Source organism: Lissotriton helveticus, chromosome 11 (assembly GCF_964261635.1).
Source record: "Lissotriton helveticus chromosome 11, aLisHel1.1, whole genome shotgun sequence".
In the NCBI taxonomy this organism is placed as follows: domain Eukaryota; kingdom Metazoa; phylum Chordata; class Amphibia; order Caudata; family Salamandridae; genus Lissotriton; species Lissotriton helveticus.
This window is the reverse complement of record NC_136072.1, coordinates 469,982,109-470,006,258: the sequence shown is the minus strand read 5'-3', so window position 1 is coordinate 470,006,258 and position 24,150 is coordinate 469,982,109. Positions and strand designations below refer to the sequence as shown.

The 24,150-nt window shown below is 42.4% G+C and overlaps 1 protein-coding gene across 11 annotated transcripts in view; it reads left to right on the top strand.

The window, feature by feature from the left end:
- The window catches only part of LIMS2 (LIM zinc finger domain containing 2), a 470,048-nt gene extending 451,248 nt beyond the window's left edge, over positions 1-18,800 (top strand). For 9 of the 11 annotated variants that reach the window (XM_078666051.1, XM_078666055.1, XM_078666054.1 and 6 more), the window contains one exon: positions 9,325-18,800. In XM_078666051.1, coding sequence (XP_078522177.1) covers positions 9,325-9,439 — 115 coding nt within the window. In that variant the 3' untranslated portion in view covers positions 9,440-18,800. The remainder of the gene's footprint in view (positions 1-9,324) is intronic. The other 2 variants (XR_013602372.1, XR_013602371.1) reach the window with 1 other exon arrangement.
- Positions 18,801-24,150: the final 5,350 nt, after the last annotated feature.

Genomic DNA, 24,150 nt, shown 5'->3' with positions numbered 1-24,150 from the left:
GGGGTCCGTTATCGACCCCTAAGCCCTGGGGACCACCCCCTTCCCTGGGGCTGTTCAAATGATGAGAGGGGGGCCCCGCGGCCCCCCTCCTGGAGCCCTTGAGCAAAGCAGATTGCTTTTCCACATGGGGTGCAGCATGTTAGCTGCTCCCCATGTGGAAAAGCAATGCCGGCTCCCGTGGGGGGATTGAGGACCCCCCACGGTCCCCAACGGAGTGAGCAGCGCCGTGGGATGGGGTCCCCGGGGCTATTAGTGGCCCGGGAGGGGGTCCATGCGGCCCCCATCCCCAAAATGTAATTAAAAAAAAAAAAGGCCCGGCCCCAGGGGATGGGATACCCGGGGCCATAGGGGGCCACATGAGGGGGGCAAGGCAGCCCCCTGTCCAAATTAAAAATATTTTTTGAAAAGGCCCATGCCCTCGGGGATGGGGTCCCCGGGTGTAGATTATGGCCTCAGGAGTGGGGCCACGGGCCCCCTTCCCAATTGTTTTATTTTTAAAAGAAAAATTGGGGGCAGGCCCTGGGGGATGGGGACCCCATGGCCAAAGAATTTGAAAAAGAAGGGGGGCTACATAGCTCCCCTTCATTTTTTTTTTTTTTTTAAAGAAACGGGATCGCGGCCGGAGGCCACGTCCCCTCATTGTACCAGGAGGAACAAATTCCCCTTGAATACTGGGGGTCCCTGGGGGCCAACTAGCCCACCAGGAACCTCCAGTATGCACCAGGGAGGCTGCGCTGCACAGAGGTGTTCTGAGGCCACGCCCCTTGTTACACCTCTCTGCAACGCAGCGCCTTGGCGCTTACAGGAGGTACCTGGTGGGCTAGTTGGCCCCCAGGGAACCTCAGGATTGAAGAGGAATTAATTCCCCATTTTAAAACGCGATACAGGGCGTGTTTGCACACATGTCACCTCAGGCCCCGCCCCCTTCCTTTACCTTTGTGCAAGAGTGCCCTGTGGTGCGTTTTAAGTTGAGGAATTAATTCGTCTTCAATCTTGAAGGTCCCTGGGGGCCAACTAGCCCACCAGGAACCTCCAGTATGCGCCAGGGAGCTGCGTTGCAGAGAGGTTTTCTGAGGATACGCCCCTTTTTACACCTCTCTGCAACACAGCTCTCTGGCGCTTTCTGGAGGTAGCTGGTGGAGCAGTTGCACCCCAGGGACCCTCAGTATTCAAGGGGAGTTAATCCCCCAACTTAAAACGCACCACGGGGCGCGTTTGCACAGTGGTGAAGGGAGGGTCGGGCCTGAGTTCACATGTGTGCAAACACGCCCTGTGGCGCGGTTTACGTTGGGGAATTAATTCCTTGTCAATCCTGAGGGTCACTCGGGGCCAACTAGCCCACCAGGTACCTTCAGTAAGCGCCACGGAGCTGCGTTGTAGAGTGTTGTAGAGTGTTGTAAAAAGCGGCATGGCCTGTGAACACCTCTCTGCAACGCAGCTCTGTGGCACTTACTGGAGGTACCTAGTGTGCTAGTTTGACCCTAGGTACCCTTAAGATTGAAGGGGACTTAATCTCTCAACTTAGAACGGTGCCAGGGCGTTTTTACTCAGTGGTGAAGGGAGGGGACGGAGCCTGACGTGATGTGTGCAAACACGCCCTGTGGCGCGTTTTAAGTTGGGGAAAAATTCCACTTCAAACCTGAGGGACCATGAGGGCCAAGTAGTCCAGCAGGTGCTTCCAGGAAGCGCCACTGCGCTGCGTTGCAGAGAGGTGGTGCAGGCCGTGCCCCTTTTTACATCTCTCTGCAACGCAGCTCTGTGGCGCTTACTGGATGTACTACGAATTTCGATTTACTCACCTGTAATCAGGAGAGACCTCAGTGCTGCATCTTTGAGCCCAGTACTGATCCTGAAAAGTAATTCTAACCATACTCGCTAGTAACTTCAATTTCCTTCAATAGCCTAACATTGACTGGTTTCACTTGGAAATTCTTCTAAATGTGGAATTTTGAACTTTAAAATATGCACCTAAAATCATCCGCACAACAAATTCCGATTTACTCACCTGTTAGCAGTAGAGAACCCAGTGCTGCATCTTTTAGCTCAGCACTGACCCTGAAAAGTAATTCTACCCATACTTACCAGTGGCATGTATTTCCTTCCATAGGAATCCATTGTCTGGATTTCACCAGAAAAGTTTCTGTCTATTTTCACAAACTAAAAATATTCCTGTCCCCTGTATGACTTAAACGCATTTTTTCAACTGTTTACAGGAGGCGCACCAGTGCTGGATCCAAGATCCACCACTGAGTAAGAAAAAGTAACGATAACACTACCTACCTGCTGAGTGAATTTACTCCCATAGGATAACATTGGTGATTCTTTGTGAAAACATTTCTAAGTGTCAACTTTTAAAATATATTAATATTCCTTAAAAATTACTACTGTAACCAAAACGCTGTTACTCAACTGTTTACAGGAGATGTCCAAAGACTGAATCTAGGATCCAGTCCTGTGGTTAGAAAAGTAATCCATTAAGTAACTAATTGCATTTAACTAGAAATTCACATTGATCTTAATGTTGCATTTATGTTTGAAATTGTGTTGCCCATTGCAACAACTGTAACTACTGTAGTTAAAAGTCTATTGCCTATTTGCACAGTATTCAAACTAAAGTAATTCTTTCTGAGAAAGTATATTTTGTAATGTAATGTATAATGTAATTATAATGTAATTTAAAAAATAGAATATCTAAAAATAAATAGTTTTAAAAATTGTAGTAAATCAGTATCAATAAAATAAATACAACAATTAATACATTTAAAAATTGTCATTGAAAAAACCTTTGAAATTCACTGGAAAAACCATAGGTTTCAGACATGTTATAGTTAGGAATTAGCATTTAAAAAAGCTTTGAAATTCACTGAAAAAAACATAGGTTTCAGACATGTTATAGTTAGGAATTAGCATTTAAGAAACCTTAAAAATTTACTAAAAAAACCATAGGTTTCAGGGGTGTTATAGTTAGCTAGACATTTCACTCATACAAAACCATTGAAATTCCTCCGTTATAGTTGGTTGCGCCCGCAATCCACTGCTGTTGATGTCACATATTACATCATTCATGACATGGTCAGTGACATCACTGATGACATCTCAAATGACATCACTGATGACCTCAGCCATGTGACAATGAGAAACACCTCATCATACACTAGTATAACCCTTCAGCACTCACTGTAAAATAGAGTACCAGTTCAGTTCAGTTCAATAGTCTTTATTCGATAATTTACAATCATAAAAGACACAGTACATACATAAAAGTGTCAGTAAAAAGGTTACCACTATTAAAACACACAATTCATACAAAATTGAATACCAAGCATTATCGAATTCCTGACAGATACTATAAAGTTAAAAGTGATAAAATCAAATCATATATGGCATTTCCCTGCAGTTAATCTTTGAGGGGAGGGCTGTTTGCGTTAACACACTCAAGTACTAAATCTAGTTCCTCATCGGCCCCCAGTTTTTTCCTCCTCAATGCCCAGGACCAACTCAGAAATGTTGCCATGGCAATGACAATATCTGCACGAGTGTTCGTTAACAGGATGCGCATGACTGCCATACAAGATCTAGAGCCAAGATTGGCGCACAATGGCTTGAGCCACCTGTGGCGAGGGCCCTTATAAGCGGGGCACACAAAAAGTACATGAGTTATTGACTCTTCCCAAGTATGACAAAACCGGCATTAATGTTCATGGCCTTGTTCCATTTTGCAACGAAAGGTCTTTGCGGAAGAGTACTCACACGGAATTGGTGATATAATTTCCTATCACCAGTTTTCGTAATCATATTCCAGTATGGTTCTGCTTTCGTTACAACCTTATGGTCAAAGAAAATACCTTTGAGCGAGGTACTGCTCACCTTGGACAGGGTCTTCTTAGTTATCATGTCCCAGTAAGACTCTTTATAATCGATTTTACTTGGAAATAAGGCCCATTTCATACAAATTATACTTTCTCTTCTCTAGCCATTTAATTTTAGAAAATAAGTCAGCATTCCTGACGAGCATCAATGCATTAGCATAGGGTGCCAGTTCTGGGGTGGGCCAAAGTCTCCTCCAGTAGGCTAAGGGTCTTAAACCTGCAACCTCATCAAAGGAAGTACAACCTAGGTCTAAAAGCAGAGGCTTAATAGGTGTTGATTGGGGGAGGGCAGTCAGGGTTCTTAAAAACTTGTTCTGCGCTTGAACAATGGGTAATAGATTTTCAAACCCCCAAAGTTCAGCGCCATAGATAATGAAGGATTTTCCCATTATAAATTGCAACAGCTGGCCCTATAAGCTTAGTATATGACAGTCGATGTTCTTTTAGTAGGGCTCCAGCTAGCTGGTTGTGCCTAAGAACTAAGACATCAAGATGAGGGGCCCAATTCATCTTCCTACCCATTGTTACCCCTAAATAAGTAAAGGTATTGGTTTGTTCTAGTGATACTTTATCCATTGCTACTCTGCCTTTGATAAATTTATGTTTATGCAGTACCATGAACTTGGTTTTATCAACGTTCACTACCAGTTAATGGTCATTGTAGAAAACTATAAATTGATCAAGGGCACGTTGCAGACCAGACTGAGTTTTAGATAAGATTAACGTGTCGTCTGCAAACATTAATAATGAAATCCTTGATCCAGCAAGAGATGGAGCATCAGTTGCAAAATTGGAATAATACGCGATAACCTTATTTATAAATAGGGAGAACAGGGTAGGAGTGAGGACACACCCTTGCCGCACACCTTTATTGAGTGGTAAATGATCAGATAATTCACCCTGTTGCCCCACCTTACTTGAGCATAATTTGCCTCATGCAGTTTAATATTAAAACTAAGGATTTCTAGGGGCATCCCGGCCTCCTTTAATGAATCCCACAGCTTATAGCGACGTACTAAGTCAAATGCTGATTTTAAGTCAACAAATGCTGCATACAGGGTTCCCCCTGCTAAAATCACTGTAGACCAATAAATCATCGTAAATCGAAAAACTTGATCAATGGTATTGACGTGGGGTCGAAAACCCGCTTGGTAGGTAGATAAAACATTCGGATCTATAATCCATTCATTAACTCTACCTAAGACAAGTCTCGCAGCCATTTTTTGTAGGGTATCAATTAGGCTGATCGGCCTATAGTTGCTGGGACTGGCACTGTCTCCCTTTTTGTATATGGGAATAATTTCGACCCCTCGCCAAGTGTCAGGTATTGACACAAGTCTAGCAATAGCATTTACGATGATACAAATATATTCAGTTCAAATCTTCCTATCCTGTTTGTAAAGTTCGGCCGGAAAACAATCTGGGCCAGGAGCCCTCCCTGCAGGGACCCTGTTAAGAACTCTATCTATCTCTCCTTTATTAAATAGTAAGACTGCCTTGGCATTGACCTCAGGGTACTTAGTGCCAATGCTAAGCGGGGAAGAAAATTGGCCTTGGAAATACTGGACCCAGAGCCCGCGGGGGGAACATTGTTAACTGGTGTGGTTCCAGTCGTATGACTGCCCCATTTGACCAATTCCCAAAATTTGATCCAATTCTTACCGTTAGAGGCATTAGTCAGACTAACCCATCTATCCTCATCATAATCTTTCTTCGCCTTCAGTTGTACTTTCCTATAGTTTGCCCTTGCTACTTTAACCTGTTGATGAACCCCCATCTTTATTGCATTTGAGAGGCGCCGAAATGCACCACCACAAGCCTCATTATACCACTTAAACAATTTTTTTAAAGGAATCTTATGCGGCTTTCCGATTTTTGTAAACAGTGTCTTCAATTTTACTAAATTATCTTCATGAGCCTTCATAAGGTCTGCGGGACACATACCATTGTTATCTAAGGAACCCAACAGTGTAAGAGTCTCTTCAGTGGATGACTCTATCTGCTTTTGTAAACCTTCATCCTCTGAAACCACTGCCCATTTTAGCCGGCGGCAGTCTTGAGACATGATCACCTCACCTATCGTGGAAACAATATCAACCATTGGGGGATCCGATCCAATCCTAGTTAGGGTCAGTAGTAATGGGTCATGATCACTCTCCGGTCTGTGGTAAACCACTATATCCACAAGTCTAACCCAGAGTTCTAGAACTATAAAAATGTAATCAATCCTACTACTTCTGATCCCATTGGAAAATGTGACACAACCTTCCGCATCAGAAGAGGTTCTCCCATTAGTAGCTCTAATCCCACGCCCTAGGGATAGGCTTTTTAATTGGAGCGCCGCCTCAGTCAATTTGTTAATTGGTGTCAATGAAAGGAGAGGCACTCCCCAATTCTGATCCTCCTCCATACTAAGGCTACAGTCACCTATACCTAATGGCTCGAATGTACAGTTAAAGTCGTTTGCAATAACCAGATCACCTGAGCCATCCAAGCCGTCCATGAATGTGTCTAGGTGGGCAATAGTTGGTGAGGCTTTCCCACCCGGTAACTTTCTCGCATACACATTAATTAATATAAGAGTACCATATTTGAATCCATTGACACAGCAATACAAGTATCTAAAAATCCACTCAGTGATTCCTAGATCTACACACACATCTAATCAATTACCCATAGATTCACTCATGCATTTTGTCAATGATCAAAAGAACACTATCAAATATACTTATACACCTAAATTGACATTACACACCAGCACACATCCTATTCACTTATGCAGTCATCCTACTCACTTATGCAAACAATGGATCATACTTACATTTACTCAGCTACACACTTATACAAACACCCCTTCATTTATTCATATAGATAGTAACTCATTATTAGTGTTATACAATCACTGACTCTTATGTATACTTATTTATATACAACAACTGTCACATACACTGCCTTTTATTTTTCTAGTTTGTTGCACATGTACCATTCAGACATATATTTGCTCATCACCACACCCATAAAGATATTCACTCACCCAAACAACTGTTATAATATGTAGTCTTAACCTCATATATCTACTAAATCAACTATTCACACATCTTTTGGCAGTCACACCCCCCTCCCCCTCCACACACACATTCACTCTCCCATACAAATACTAAGATAACTAATATAGACTTTCACATAGCTAATAACCAATTGGTGTAGCAGTTTACACAACAACTGACAAAGTGATACAGATATTCACACAGTTTACTCATTATTCAATATATTTAGTGAGACACTATAAATTAGTCAAGTAAACAATCACATTGCTACTAAATCCTCCATCCAGATATTTATATATCCGCTCACTCTTCAATCAGTGACACTTATAAAGCGCGCTACATACCCGTAGGGTCTCAAGGCGCTGGGGGGGGGTGGGGGGTGGGGGGGGGGGGGTGCCGCTACTGCTCGAACAGCCAGGTCTTCAGCTTCTTCCTGAAGGAGAGGTGGTCTTGGGTCAGGCGCAGGTCGGTCGGGAGGGAGTTCCAGGTCTTGGCGGCCAGGTAGGAGAAGGACCTTCCTCCCGTAGTCGCTCTTCGGATGCGGGGGACGGCGGCGAGGGCGTGGTTGGCTGATCGGAGGTGGCGTTTGGGAGCGTAGAAGTTGACTCGGCTGTTGAGGTAGCTCGGGCCTTGGTCGTGAAGGGCTTTGTGTGCGTGGGTGAGGAGGCGGAAGGTGATTCTTTTGTTGACGGGGAGCCAGTGAAGGTCTCTCAGATGTCCGGAGATGTGGCTGGTTCGTGGGATGTCGAGGATGAGTCTGGCTGAGGCGTTCTGGATCCGCTGGAGTCTCTTCTGGAGCTTGGCGGTGGTACCGGCGTAGAGGGCGTTGCTCTTCAATGCAGATTGATATATTTATAATACATATTTAAATAACGAACCAAACCGCATTCACTGGATGATGCCATCAGTGATGTCATTTGAGATGTCATCAGTGATGTCACTGACCATGTAATGTCATCAGTGAAGTTCTAAGGTTTTTAAATGCTAATTCCTAACTATAACATGTCTGAAACCTGTTTTTTTAGTGAATATATATATATATATATATATATATATATATATATATATATATATATATATATTTCCTCATGTGGTCACCTCACTGACCCGTGTGACGGCAGCTCCCAAGCACCGAAGGAGTTCACAATAGGTATTTTCTGCAAAGTGGATTTTTATTATAATGAGTCTCAAACGAGCTCACCAAAAACATACAAAGTGTTCAAAATATGAAATGTTTTGGCATGCTGCCTTCTACTGGGCGTTTGTGTGTGTATATATACACGTATACATACATATACATACATATATATGTATGTATATGAAATGTAAAATTCATTAATCTAAAGAAATTCTGTCGGACTATCTTGCAGTGCCCATTGCTGGCCATGTAGATTGAGTGTTACACACTACCTCCATTGTTTGCCATCAGAGTGTTTTGCAGTGCCAGTGGCTGGTGTTGTGTATTGTTCGCCTCACTCCAAGGCTTGCCTGAGGTACATTTGAGCCTGTTTTGCCACTCTTAGCGCTGTAGTAGAATTAAAAGCATATTTTGTGCATTGCAATTTTCTTCTCTGATGTGGGTGTATGTTTTGTATAAGCAAGTCCCTCCCTAGACCTCCCATGTAGTTGTAATTACTCCCTAATTTCCCACCCCCTTGCCCCTCCCACATTTACTACTACAATGCATACCTACATGTGTGGAGACCCCTGCCACGGAGGAAAAGAGAGGAGAGGTTGAGATCTCTGGACAGGTTTGTGAATTGCTTTTTGTAGTACCTGGAGTAGTACAACAGAAGTACTATGTTATTCCAAATTATTTTGGTGCGTCAGGCCTCAAGTGTTTTCAGAAGGCATTTCTGCATTGGTGATTATTCATACTGTTTAAATATGCATGAGGAATTCAAGTAAAATTTTTATCCTACAGAATATGTGTTTCCCTCACCCCAGACGTTTTGGGAATGGTTTATTTATTTATTTATAAAGTTTTATATAGCACGAACTTGATCCCAAAGGAAATCAGAGCGCTTTACAATTTGAGGCAAAGGAAACCCTTTCCCTTCCCACCCAAGAAAAGTATTTACTCCTGCCCTCGGCAGTAGTACATCTATTACTTTCGTGTTTGTAAGTATTGATATAAAAAATAAGTGTTGTCTCCTGTAGCCTCACCCAGGAATCTTTTCAAGCCCTGCTCGGTAATGATGAGTATTACAAGGACCATCCTACTGTTACCATCTTCTATTTAGAGATTTGCATGAAGGCTAATTGTGGCCTATTCAGTGTTAAGCACTTAATGGGCCTTGTTAATGGTCCTGGTCTAATATTTAATAATGTGAGTAAACTGCTTCCAAGAGAATATGTATTGATTAATATTGCAATAAATGCTGACGTTTAATAACTTTCTTTCTAAGGAATAAATTTGTTGAGTTTGACATGAAGCCGTTCTGCAAGAAATGCTATGAAAAACTCCCTCTTGAGTTGAAGAAACGCCTGAAGAAGCTCGCGGAACCAGCTGTCAAGAAATAATGCCATCCTTCATCTGTGATCCTATGTCAATGTCTTCAAGACTTTTTTATTCATGCATCTCCGGTATTAACGCTGCGTGTGCGAGCAGAACACATTTGCTTAACGCTATGTATGCATTTAAAAATAACATTCTACCAACCCTACATATCGTACAGAGGAGCTGCTTATTCAACTACATGAAAAGGCACTTTAGCTCTCGCAGTGGGTATAGGAAGGACTATATAAATACCAATACAATACAATGTTTTTGTGTGCCCGTGCATGGCTGATACAATGTATATGAGAGAAACAACATATGTGGGTTGAAAAAGGATTGACATGATTTATAGCTAGCTAAGTTACTTTGTGTTAGAACTACTGATATGAGTGCAGGCTGCTGTCATATTTATTAGAGCTTTTGTGGGATGAGCCTAACTGGTCTCTTAGGAGTTTCAGTAGGTTTGTTCTAGCAGAGGTAGTACACTGCATAAAGCCATCGTTGTTAGTGTGATGTGGATGGCTTTAACTGTAACATATATTTCTATGATCCTGCCATGGATCATCATATTACTATCAGTCTGTACCTCTGTAAGATCACATGAGTCAATGTTTTCTAGACTGTGGTTCACACCCACTTTAGCCAGGAGGGTTAGTCGTGCAAACCAGCCTGTTTGTTGCTGCTTCAAAATGCACCACGGCCTGGCGGCTCTGCTCTTACTTTTAACTTAAGCTGACCGAAAGCAAATATTCCTCCTCAAACTCTTCATTGTTTTAGGTGCTTGTATCGACTAGCTGTACCATGCTTCACAGATGCCTCCACAGCCCCTGCAGAAAACCAAAGAATTCAAATGCACTCGGTACAAAACACAGCTAGCTTGCCTAAATGCTTCCTTCCCAAATGTAGACTGTTCAGAATTCAATGCTGGTTCTTGTTCTTGATTTTGGAAATTAGCACAATACTGCAGAAAGATGTTACACAAGTCATTTCAGAACTCTGATATTTTGATCTTTCACTCCAGACCTGGAAATTCAACATCGATTAAACATAGTGTGAATGAAACCAACTTTGCCAGCACCATAAAGCAAAAAATGTATTTGCAGACAGCAGTGTTGGAGAGTACCAACTCCGCTTGGATGTCTGTCAATGCTGGTTTCTCGAAGCATACTGAAACAGGATTGAAGGAATTATAATTCTTGGCAAAACCTGAATATTGATGACTTTGTTTGTAGATGGGACATGATATTACTGTTAGCCAATCGAACATGACGTTTGGTTCAGCTGTATGTAAGTTCTACAAATGCTGCCATGCTGGAACATTGTGAGACGGTGTAACTGGGTAACAGCTCACCCGATCTGAAGTGTAATACAACTCGTGGATACCACAGTCAATGGAACTCAGGTAGGGTAAGCTTGAATATAGGACTGTGCTGTAATGCCACACTTGGGGTTGTTTTTTTACAACGTTTTCAGTGGGGCCGCTGAGGTGCACTGCTTCATATAGTGTGAGATGCCTTGTTTGTAGCACAGAAAGGAAAGCTCTTTGTTTACACTGTAGAGTAAGGAGTTAGAGTGACACGTTAATAGAACATTGAGAAAAGCTACTGTAGCGCATCCTACTGTTAAGTGTGATGTCTCTTCTAGTACAATGCTTTCTGGAGACTCAGAAAGCTTATGCAAGCACTAAATAGTGAGTGTGTGTGTTTCTCTCTGATGTTTACAAAATGGATATACTCTATTCACGTGAGCAGGATAGCTTTGGATGCTACTGTTTACGATAGGGGTACGTTTAGTTTGTGACACTTAGTACAACACAGAGTGGAGGTCCTTTAGTTAAACACTGTGTGGAACTGCACATCCGGCCAGGGAGTTTTGGGGATAGTTTGGTTGAGAGATTGCAGTTAGATGATAATTGAGCACAGTGAGTGGCTTCAATGCCACGAAATTTGAATAGAGAAGACCTGAATATATACTGGTGTAAGCAGGAGTGATCTCAAACTACACCTATTGCGGTTGAATTTTGTGGAAGAGTGAAATGAGTGGAAGGGCTTAATAAATGAATGTGCGTATAACAGAGCTGTACTGACTACGCTACATGGCATGCACGGAGGTTTACCATAAGACGTAATGATGTGTTCAGAAAACGAAACAAGCAAAGAAATCTATTTATAGAAATGTTCACATAAAAACGAACTGAACAAAACAATTCATTGCAAGTAATAGGTGGAATCATAACCATGAGAAAGAAACATCTGTCTAGAGTAAAATAAAACATATACTGATTCATCTCTCTCTGAGAGCGATATACACTTCAAGGAGATTTCTTAGTGGTATTTCTGAATGGATTCACAAACCAGTGATGCAGTGGACTTGTTTCACATTAGGCTGAAGCTTTCAAGTTTATTTATAACGCATTAAACACAGTATATCAATGCAGGAATGCACCAAGACAGGAAGACCTAACAAGAGAGTCTTTAAAAAGCAAGGTTATCCTATACGACACCATCTTTGTAAAAGCCAATGCTAATGTCATGGTGTATAGCAGGTTTCAATGTTATTACTAGTATGGAAGGTTTTATTCACACTAGGGAAGACAATCAACTAGCATTGTTTGTGAAGGTGCTTGATTATTGTTGGTTTTTACCAAGTAAAGTCCCTATTGGTTAACACGTTGGGTATGAATGAGAAGGAACTGAGATACTTTTGGGAGTCTAGAGGAAGCTGCTACATGAATGCTCTGTGTGTGGTGGGTGAAGCATAAAGTTTATATTGTGTGTCATTGCTTCTTCCTTTAGTTGTTTGGGCGAGTCACAACTCTAAGAAAACGGAGTCTGAGGTTATTGCTTTTAGGATAGCTTTGCTAAATATTTACTAATGCACTCATTTCTTTGATTGTGTTCTTGCTTGTATGCATTGAAATGTTGCTGTTTTTATATTGAAACCTAGATGGTATTATAAATGCCTTAAGTTTTGTTACTGCTTAGGTTTTCCCCCTAGGGTGATCTACTAATGAATTACCATAAACAACAAAGTAACTTACTTGTATTAATAGTTCATTACAATGTTTCCATCGGATTCACAACCTTTAGACTACTGCTCCCTAGTTGAAGAGGATCCCGAAATGCTTACTTTCTACATATATTTGAAATGCTTTTTAAGCATATAAATTGTAAGTTCCGTAATAAATGAGGTATCTACTTAAAATCAGTAAGTTCTGGCAAAATGAGCAATTCAAGAATTTACTGGACCTACAAAATCCCAATATCAGATTGTCAATGTCACTCCCAACCCTATATGTCAAGAGGAATAAGAGCAAGGCAGTGTATTTCCGAATACCACAATGATGCCCAGTGTTGAAGGGACAATATCTGTTTGTGGCCAGCTTTGGCACCTGCTCATCGAGTCAAGCACCCTTTAAATTCTTAGGAGGAGGAACTATGTTATCCTTCTGAATGACCAAGGTACACTTGCCAGACTTCCTTCTCTTTTCGGTTATGAATGTATAGTCCCTAAATGCTATGACTCGTTTATGGTATGGTTCCAATGGTCTTTCGTACGAAAACCCAGATGTCAATCTGAAATTGCTAGCTTCTTTTTACAGGGCAACAGTATTAAGAAGTACGATTTGAAGTCACAAACACTCTATTAAAGTAGCAAGCACGTTGTGTGTAAAATAAAGCCAAAGTGCTATAACCGAAACAGAAAAAACAGGCTAACAGACATCATACATCAGATGAAGGAAAAAAGATAGAACCAAGTGAAAATGAAGACTTGAAAGATTATATGACAGTCCAAAAATCTGAATGCAGTGATCTGGTTCCTAAAATTAAATAATATGCATGTAACAAGCAGGAGCAAGTTTGCATACAGTCCTTTATGAAAGAATTATATGTTCAGGCTGAAAGAGCAGAGCATTCTGGGACTTGGAGGGAATAGAATTGTAGTGATACAGAGTTAGATCAGACTCAACTTTATAGCTTCATAGCTATCATTTATGTATTTCTGAATGAATTACATGCACTACTACTTGCTTACACCAATCCTTAGTCTAAGTAGATTCCTCAATATAAGTGTACATAATATTCGCAAAAGCTATATATATAGATAGATAGATAGATAGATAGATATCGCACAATGCTTTGTCCTTTGGTGAATCACATAGATCCCCCTTGTATTTTGCTATATAATATTCACAATGGTTTGAAAGTAAACTATTCAGTATTATCCTGTATTTTGCTAGTGAACTCCATAGTCTTATTCCATATGTTCTTCATGATAGCTAGCAAGTGTGCTTCTCAATATTATTCCACATAGTCTTAACAGTGGTTTTTCGATAATCATTCACACTGGATTGTGCTCTATTTTATCTACCTGTCTGCCCAGCACCCTGTTATTTCAGACTCAAATGGGATGTGGATGTCCTGGGCACAGTTTTGGAGACCAGACAAACTCTTGCACAGCAATCAGCAAAACTTTGATCGTAAGTTTCATTTTAACTCCCTTCCTGCACTTTCTTTTGCCTCTGATCCCAACGGGTCCCATAACGTCAGTCCATTTTCTCGTCTGATCTCTTTTTCCCACAGTATTGAATCCTTCTGCACTCAGTGTTTCTGCTTTCCGCTTAGTTCCTAGCTGCACCTATCCATTTTGTGACTACCTACATACCATGTTGTTCATGTCCGTACAGCTTTTAAAAGCAGAAAAGCACTGCATATATTCAGGTCTTTTTCAACAGTTTGCTCTAGTAATATGGTAAAGGCTCAGGAACACAGGGACCAGTCTGTGCTTATTGAATTCTCATTGGGGTGCATCACAGAAGCATGACCTTTGCCTAATACTTTGTTGCTTATGATGGCTTGAGTGCACCAGAGTGAGCTGTGAAGTTTGCAAGAGGGCGAGGGAGGAGTTCTATGAATCAGTCAGTGCTAATGTCCCCCGCTCCCCATTTCATATCCCTAACAAAATTTAATTTGAACGAAACCGAGAAAAGAGATCTATTGACCTATACCACGGGAACAATTCTGTATTATAATAAAAAATCTTGTACCATCCTATACCTTTAACTGGACCACAAGTGAAAATATGGATTGATAAACGCAGCCCCAGTGGAATACAGTCTGCCAGCTTCAGTTGATAATAGACCATGGGGATTTCGTATTCCTTTTCAGATCTTAATAAACCAATCCATAATCGTTTGAGGTGTGTTATACCTAGACTTTTGGGGTTAGCATGGAACTTTTAAAAAGGGGGAAAGCCCTATTACTGATGTAAAAATTCCCTTTTCTTGAGTTTTCTGAAGAGGATCATGTCAACCATGCCAATAATGCCGCCTGATTATAGATATTTATTTTGAGGCGTGCCAAACCTCCCTCTTGGGAGTCGAACTGCAACTCCTGCATCTTCAGTCTGGGTTTTTCACCCTGCCATACAAACCTTCTAAGTTCAGAATTCACTGATTCAAAAAAGGATTGAGGGACTTTTATCATGATGAAGTTTGCAAACAGAAAAAGTAATAAGGGGAAATGCTCAGGCGGGTAATGGGGAGGGGGAGGCTGTTTGGGATGTGGTATGGTGTGTGCAAAAGAAAAAAAGAGATGGCAGCATGAGCAGTAGATTGCAGTGGAGATTAAGAAGGAGGTTGAAAAATGTAATGTATATGCCTTTAAGGCAGTTAAGAATAATTTCATGTAATGTCAATGGCTTTAAAAATAGGGCGAAATCATGGGCTATAGTTTAAATCACTACAGACAAATATGATTCTTCTTCAGGAGACACACTTAAAGAATGGAGCCCCCTGCAGAAAGTTCCTGGTTTCGTCCAACACGCTTTCTATTCTTCATGTAATGCAGCAATTAGGAGGGTAGCAATACTGGTGGATAAAGATGTGAAATGCGAGATCCTCAAGCTATACAAAGCTTTAAGCGCCAGATGGATCTAGGTGGGAATGAGGATTTTAAGCCAGGTGTATAACATTGTAAGTTTTTATGGCTCATATGAAGACTAGCATCAGACCCTTGAAGCCTTATATAATTTTGCAAAAGAAAGCTGGGTCCTTTGGTAATCGGGGGGAGGATTTTAATATTTTTCCAAATACAGCCTTAGATTCTTCCCTGCTTAATAAACCCCAGATTAGCCAAAATCAATTACATTTCTGTGTACTTTAGTGAGGGACTTTGCCTTGGTGGATCCCAGGCAAAGTGATCACCCCAGAGAGATTCTATACATGCGATTCAAAGAGATTTGTTTCATTTTCACGCATTGAGTTTTTATTTATTTCTGACTCCTTCCAGAGGGCTCAGTCAGAAATATTACCTCACCCATTTTCAGTCCACTCAGCAATTTACGTAAACCTTCTTTTAAATGGTCAACAGTACGAGAACCCTATTTTAGTTTTCTACAAATCATTGCTAGTAAATGATCAGTGGGTTATCCAAATGCATTCTAGAATGTAATATCGATTCAGCCACAAACTCTGTAGTCTGGGGTGCCCTGAAGGCTTTTTTTAGGGGAGAGGTAATAGCTTTTCAGGCAGAATTAAGGAAGTGGGAGAAGTGTAAAATCCAGCAACTTCAATCATCTCTAAATCAGGCGATAGGGACTCAATATAGTTTCCCTTATGCGATATTCAAAATGCAAGGTGGCTCAAGCTAAACATAATTTTCAGGATCAGTTTGTCTCCAGAGAGATGTTAAGCTATAACACAGTAATGCAAAAAAGATAGGAAGAAAATGAACATATTGGCCAGCACCTGGATTCGTCAGCCAAACATAGCTCTAACTCTAACATCATCAAACAGATTCAGGTTCGAGATCTAGATAAGACTTCTCACTCAGCCTCACGGTATACTTGATGCCTTTCTCAAACCTTATACAATTCTTTATTCCGACCCTCAGAACACGTCGCCCAAGATGGTCGAGAGGTGACTGAAAAGACCCACCATTCCCTCAATATTTGTCAAGCAGGGGGAGCTAAAATGTGTCCAATAACTTTGACTGAGGTAGTACAGGCTGTCAATTCTGCCCCCACTGCAAAAGCCTGTGGCACTGACGAAATTCCAGCTGAGGAATACAAGCTTTTTTTTGCCACAACTAAATAAATTCTTAGGCTATTTAATACAATCTTGCATGAGGCTGAGGTACCAACTCGTTTATGGAGTCGGTGGTTGTTAGTTTCCTGAAGGACAAGGCAGAAAAATATATGAACTCTTACCATCTCATTAGTTTACTTAATTGCGACTACATGTTGTTTTACAAACATTTCAGCAAATTGCCTAACAGTCGCAGTTCCCTCAGTAATTCATAATATCCAAAACCGGTTCCTTATAGGAAGGAACATGGCAACTAGCACCCATTATTTGACCCAGGCAATAGATTATTTTTCTGCACAAAATATTATGGCTGCATTCATGATGCTACACATTGAGAAGGCATTTGACCAAGTTCAGTGTGGAATGTTCTTCTCAGTGTTTATTAGGTTTGCCTTTTCCAGCAAGATTCATAAAGGTTTAGCTATAGTTATAAGTGGAAAGCTGGCAGGCAAGATTACGATAAGCTGTGCATGCCTTAAGGCTGCCCTCTTTCCCCCATATAATTTTCACTTTTTATGGAGCCATTAGCTAGCGCTATAAGACAGGACCAAACTATTCAGCCACCCGTGGCAGGGGCATCAAAGTTGAAAGTATTTGCTGATAATATGGCTTTGTACCTAGCAGCCAGCCGATAAGGCTAATAGAGCACTCCTTCTCTAAAATAATTTTATTCAATTGCTCTTCAGAAGTATTGCCAGTAGCCATGCAGCCTCACTATTCCACGACCACACCTATAAGGTTTCTTGGTATCTGCATAACTTCTAAGCTGAATGATTTATTTGCGCTAAATTTCAAGGCAACGTTGAATTAATATTTCCTATATATTTACACTGTGGAATAATCTCCCTATATCTATTATTGGGCGGGTAGCCTTAATTAAAAGGAACAGTGGTATCTTGATCTCCACCCAGGCCTCTTTTTCTAATATCTGCTACCTGTTCAGTAAGCAACTGGTTAGCACCAAGTCCTCTTGAGGGCTGGCATATGGACTGCTGGATATACCAGTTTGCCAGGTTCTGACTCTGCTGCTTCTAGATCTACACACAATTCCTTTTTATACTTTTTAGCTGTAGACAGACGGAATATGATTAAAACGTGGGGGAGTTGGGTGGTGCATAAGATTATCCAGCTTGCTGGATGTGCTCTGGGCACCCTTCAGAACGTTTTGCTTTGCTGTGCAATAAGAAGTTTTGTCTCATTAACACAACATATCATGAATCCCAAGCAAGGAAGGGTGGCTGAGGTATGCAGTATAAGAGTTAACTCTGTGAATAGTTTGTACTTTCATTTCAGATTTGTTCTTAAGTTCTAAATCACACTGACCACATCAGTATTATTTTGTAAAATCTTGGTATTGCTGACACCACAAATGGATCACACATAAGCCCTCGGATGTAGTCATCGTATTTCTTGTAAAATCGTCTTGTTTTGTGGTGGCTCATATGATTTGGCCTCTGATTTTGCTGGGTTAGTTCTCGGCTGCTGTGAGCAAGGAGGGAAAAAGTAAAGATTCTGCCATGGGTTTCGTATTTTAGATTTCATAAATGTTCTGAAATTTCACTCCTAATTCAAGCAGTATGTCCCTCTAGTACTTCCTTAATTCATGGGTTTGCATCTCTTTCTGTTTTTAATGATTGGGCAACAAAGGTATGCATGTTACTTTTTTGATACTCTGTCTTGGAAAACTAGAATTAAATGCTGATCGATCGCGGTTGATGGAGAAATGGGCTGATACAATGAGGACTATTGCATTGATTGGTTTCACTCTTAGCTGTTTGAACAATACAGTGTTCGCATCAATAATTGGGATTGCAGTGCAAACCTTCAAGGTGCAAATGACTGTCTCGATTTATTAATACATCAATTTGCTACATTGTAATATCTTGTAAATAAACCAAAGACCATTCCTAAGGATTTTATTTATGAAGCATCCAGCAGGCAAGCCTCAGAGGCACAATGATGCACAGTTGAAGCACACTCTAACTGAAGGCTCTGCATATTTTCTCCAAAAATTCCTATGCATCTGATATAACGGCAGATTTTAATAGATTTTCATCATCAAACATACAGACTTAATGATTTGGTTTACGTTGTTGTTGGTACTTTACTAAAATGAATACATACTGTGATATCCAATTTATTTTGTATGTCTTCATAGCTGCACATGAGTGCATTGCAAATATACAACCATTTCAAGTGACGCTTACTCTATTTGATAATGCACTGTCTTTCTTACTGAGGGTGCGAGTCCATTAGTGTATGAATAAAGAGCACAACTTTACAAAATGAGACATAAACACTGTTTGATTTCTTGATCGGCAGAAAGTTGCTTTGACTACGGCACTTAGTGGTTGGATAGCCAATATGAGCGAACCAGTGCATGCTACATTTATACCAATTGGAACATGAGGATGTCTGAACCTGGTGATAGATGAATCTGTGTTGTTTCGGTGTGAGTTAATGGTTGAAGGCTTATGTAAGTCACAACCTCCCTTTCATTATTAAAATCAATAAAAAAGCTTGGTTACAAAAGAACTGCAGCCTCTCATTGAGGACTACAGACTCCTTGCGGTGGGTGAAGTCCTCCACCAGTTCTAGTTTCATAGATTGTGTGCCGAAAGTCATCCCTCGGGTATTGCTGAAAGACTAATGAAGTGGACTGGCGTCTCGCAAAAATCCCAGGCGTGGTGGTATGCTTCCTGATGGGACAGGAAGTAAGTAAAAGCCAATCCCTCACAGTATTATTGAGGCTCCTAGTTAATTAATGCTTTACCTGTGGCCAGTGTTTGAGAATTTCCGTGAGTGGTTGGTGAATTGGAAAGGGAAGTGAGGAAGCCTACCAACACTTAACCATGAAGGCCTTGGGGAAACGCATATGGTTGAATTTGAATGGGGACAAAACAGATTCTGGCTGTAACTCGCAATGGTCTCATTCCTCGAGGGTATAAGTGCCTTGGCTGAATTACTCAAGGAGTCCACAATGCCAGGCAGAATGCTCATAAAGATGGATGTGATGTTCTAGTCACCCTGGCAGCATGGATTATGGCGAATCTTTAGGTTGAGATTCCACTCTTGATAAGCTTGACGGAAAGTAATTTGTGCCACCATCCTGCCACTTTAAGAAGTCTATGTTCACTGTATTGGTAGACATTACTTTGTATCGCTCACAATGCAATCTAGCATATATTGTATATTTGTCCAGAGGAATCACTAATCTAAAGCACAGTTGCCGTACACCCAATCTTAGTAGCCTGCAGAAAATTAAGTGTGAAAGGGCTGAGTGCCCTGCCAGATTCTCTTATACATTCAGAACACCCTTCTAAGGGCAGGAAGACTTTGAAGATATCATTGCTTCGTGATATTTGGGTGATTTTTTCCTCCTCTGCCTCCACCAGTGGTGTTCCGTTTTTTGCTTCTGATGATCCAATTATATTATCATGGGCCCAGATGTGCTAACAGTTCGTGCAGTGAAGCAAGGCAAGCTGCTTCGTTGCGTGAATGGGAGAGAGCTGAACTGTGCCATATTTGCAAACACATGGCCCTGTTCAGCTCCCTACCTACGCTGGCAGACTTTTAGCTGCCTAGTTCCAACACAGGCACCCTTTCTCCATGTTGCCAGGGTGCCTGCTTTTTGGGCAGGCTAGTGTTTGTGCAGGAAGGATACCTTCCTGCACAACAATTATCCATAGAGCTTATCCCTCTTTGTATGTGCGCTTCCGAAGGCCTCACACATGCAAAGAGAAATAAATATATGTTCGAGGCATATGAGCTGTAGATCACATGCTGTGCATAGCCTGCCATCTAGTGTTGGCTCCGGATGTTTGCACTTTGTTTTTGTTCGAAGAAGTCTTTTCCAGTCACGAGGCAGGTGACTCCTCCTTTTGGTGATAGTGCTCATGGACATCAACTCCATTGTTAGATTGTTTTTTTCCGCCATCGGGTTCGGATGTGAATAGCTGCACTCCGGTTCGGCATGGTTTCTCGGGTTCCCTTCGACGCACAATCCACTACCCTCGACGTTATTGTTTCTCAATCGTGTTTCCCATTCTCCGCGTTTCGTATACAATCAAACATCTTCGATCGGAAAACTCCTGGAGGGCCGTTGGGCCTACCCGTGCCGGGCTCCCTAGCAGTCGATGGAACGGACTCCATTCCAACTCTGTTCCAGGTGTAGCGCCAAATTTCTGCGCACAGACCTGCACGAAGTGTGCAATTTCTATCTGAAACACAAAGAAAAGCATTCTGGCTCGGATCGAGTCGGCCCTATGTAGGCGCCGAGCCAAAATCCTCGGCGCCAAAATCCAAGCACGTCCTGGTCCATGTTCCATCTTTGTCGAAGCCTAAATCTTCGGTACCGAACAGTTTGGCGCCGAAACTTTAGACCCCGAAAACTGCAAGTAAAGATAAAAAGACTCCAAAAAAAGAGCCTCTGTCTGATGCTCCACCTCCGGGTCTGAAACAAAAAGAACTGATTATTAACCCAGATATTGGACATATTCATGCCAAAGTGCCTGAAAAAGGAAATTGGGCCAAAAGGATGAGCACCACATGCCCCTGAAGAAAAGGAATGTGGGTACAAACACTTATGTGCCACCTTTTTCGCCTACTAATCCTCAATTACTCATCACACCCACTAATTCACCACCACTGTCACCTGACCCACAGGATGATGGGGATGGAGATGAGGATAGGCCACAACATGTTGACCCATGGGAGGATTATGATACTGATCCACTCACAGATACTGACCCTGACCCATCACCACCTGACGACAATATAGTCTACATTAAGCTTAATAGGGCTGCTCATTACCATGGGGTGGAACTACATAAGGAAGCTTAAGAGGAGGACTTCTTGTTTGAGACTTTAAGCTCCACTCAGAAAACTACACATACACTACCAATGCTTAAAGGGATGCTTAAGCATGCAGATGAGGTTTTTAAAGAACCTGTAAGGGCAAGAATCATCACGCCCAGGGTTGAGAAGAAATATAGGCCAGCACTTACTGACCCTGCCTACATCAAGGGTCAGCTGCCCTTAGACTCTCTTGTAGTTTCTAATGCTCGCAAGAGAGCTAACTCACAGACCACCGGTGAGGCCCCTCCTCCTGATAAGGAGTCAAAGTTAATTGTTGCCTCTGGCAAAACGGTAGCCTCACAAGCAGCTACTCACTGGTGCATTGCTAATTCTCAGGCTTTGCTAGCCAGATATGATAGGGCTCATTACCATGAGCTAGAAAAACGTATGCAATTTCTGCCTAATGAGCACAAATCTAAGGCAAATTATCTTATCCAGGAGGACAAACTTATCACCAATACCTCCATCAAGTGAGCATTAGATGCAGCAGAAACAGCAGTGCGCACAGTAAACATCAGCGTACTGCTACGTAGACACACATGGTTGAGAATTTCAGGGTTCAAACCTGAGGTACAGGTCTCCATTCTCAATCAGCCTTTTGATAAGGAATACCTCTTTGGTCCAGCAGTTGACACCTCGCTGGAAAAAATGAAAAAGGACACTGAGGTCGCAAAGTCCATGGGAGCTTTACAGTTACCTGCGGGTAGGGGTTCCTTTTGGCGCTCCTTTTACAGGGGCGGCTCCAAAAATATTACCACAGAAAATCCCTCCTCCTCTAACAAGGGCAACAACCAATTGCCTCCATCAAGAGGCTATTTTAGATGAGGTTTTAGAGGAAACAAATAACAAACAGTGACTTCCTTCTGCTACCCCCGATCATTCCACTCCTGTCGGAAGACGTCTCTCTCAATTTCTCCCTGTCTGGAACACCATCACCTCAGACAAATGGGTTTTACAAATTATCCAATATGGTTACTGCCTGGAACTTAAAGACACTCCCCATACATTTTCCAAGACCACATGCAATGTCACAGGACCATCTTACCCTTCTAAAAAAAGAAGTTCTCTCTCTTTTGGAGAAAGGAGAAATAGAACCAGTCCCATTAAAACATCAAGGGACCAGGGTATACTCCCTGTACTTCTTAATTCCCCAAAATGACTGCTCTCTCAGGCCTATACTAGACCTCAGAGAACTAAATCTATACTTTCAGTCGGACCACTTTCACATGGTCACTCTCCAGAAAGTGCTCCCACTCCTTCAACAAAGCGACTTTCTGTCCACTCTGGAATTAAAGCGGGCCTATTTCCATATCCCAATATATCCTGCTCGCCACAAATACCTCAGGTTTGTAGTAGCAGGCTGGCACTATCAGTTCAAGGTGCTCCCATTCGGAGTAACTACCGCACCCAGAGTTTTCACCAAGTGCTTGGCAGTAGTCGCATCTCATTTTCGAAGACAACACATTCACGTCTTCCCATATCTGGACATCTGATCAAGGCTACTAGCTTCAGATTCCTTAATGTAGAATTAGCCCCAGGCGTGAGACTGTAACCGGAAAACGTTTTGCCTCAGCATCTCGGCGCGCCGGGGGCAGTACCACGTGATTCCACCCTGACGCCGTCCGCTGACGTGACGTCAGCGAGGTCACATAAGTCCCACCCCGGCCCGCTGATGTCAGTTTCCTTCTTTTCGGTGTACAACGCGGATCCGGATTGTGTTCCCTTGACCTGTTTTCAGGCCTCTTTTAATGCTTTTGCGTTAGCAACAATGTGCAATGCCTCCGGGTTTCAAGGCGTGTTCTTCTTGTGCGCGTCAGATGTCGGCGACGGACCCCCACCCTATTTGTATGTGGTGTCTGGGCGAGCACCATGATTCTACGGACTGCAACTCGCATCTCAAGCCGAAGTCCTTTCGTGGGAGATGCAAGACAGAAGGGACTCCGTGGAATTCCAGAGGCCGGATGTAGCCCTGGCCAACACACAAAGTGTGTTGAGCGCACTCAGCGCAGCAAGAGTGGATGCGAAAATGTTACGCCCCCAGGAGTCCAACCACCGTCCCTGATTTTTTCGCACACTGTTCCCATATTCTCACAGTTTCGGTTGTGATGGCTCCGCGTTGTGGCGCGGAAAAGTTCTCAGAAGAAAACTTACATTGGCGCGCTAGGGTGGGGCTTATGTGACCTCGCTAACGTCACGTCCACGGACGGTGTCCGGGTGGAGTCACTTGGTACCATCCTTCGGCGCTCCGAGATGCTGTGGCAAAACGTTTTCCGGGCCCAGTCTCACGCCTGGGGATAATTATACGTTAAGGAATCTGCGGCTAGAATCGTCTCTACCAGATACACCGTTACCGAAGGTAAGTAACTTGCAAAAGCCAGCTCGCAAAACAGCTATCACTGTCACACTCACAAAACAGTGCAGTTGCTCCGCGATCTTGGATTCACAGTAAACCTGTCCAAGTCTTGTCTACAGCCATCTAACACACAGGCGTATCTAGGAGCCACAATAGATACACAACAAGTTTTGGCCTACCCCAATCCGGCCAGAATCCGCAACATGCACACTCTACTACCAGTATCAGCCTCAACACTCAGTGCCAGCTACAGTGTTCATACAGTTACTAGGGATGATTAGGCAAGACTTCACATGCGTCCCCTTCAAGAGTGCTTAGCACGTCAGTGGAACCAGGCTCAGGGTCTTATTATCCGATCTAGTGTTGGTGGATGGCCGCACCCATCGCTCTCTGCAGTGGACGAATACTCAAAACCTTTCAAAAGGGCGTCCCTTTAT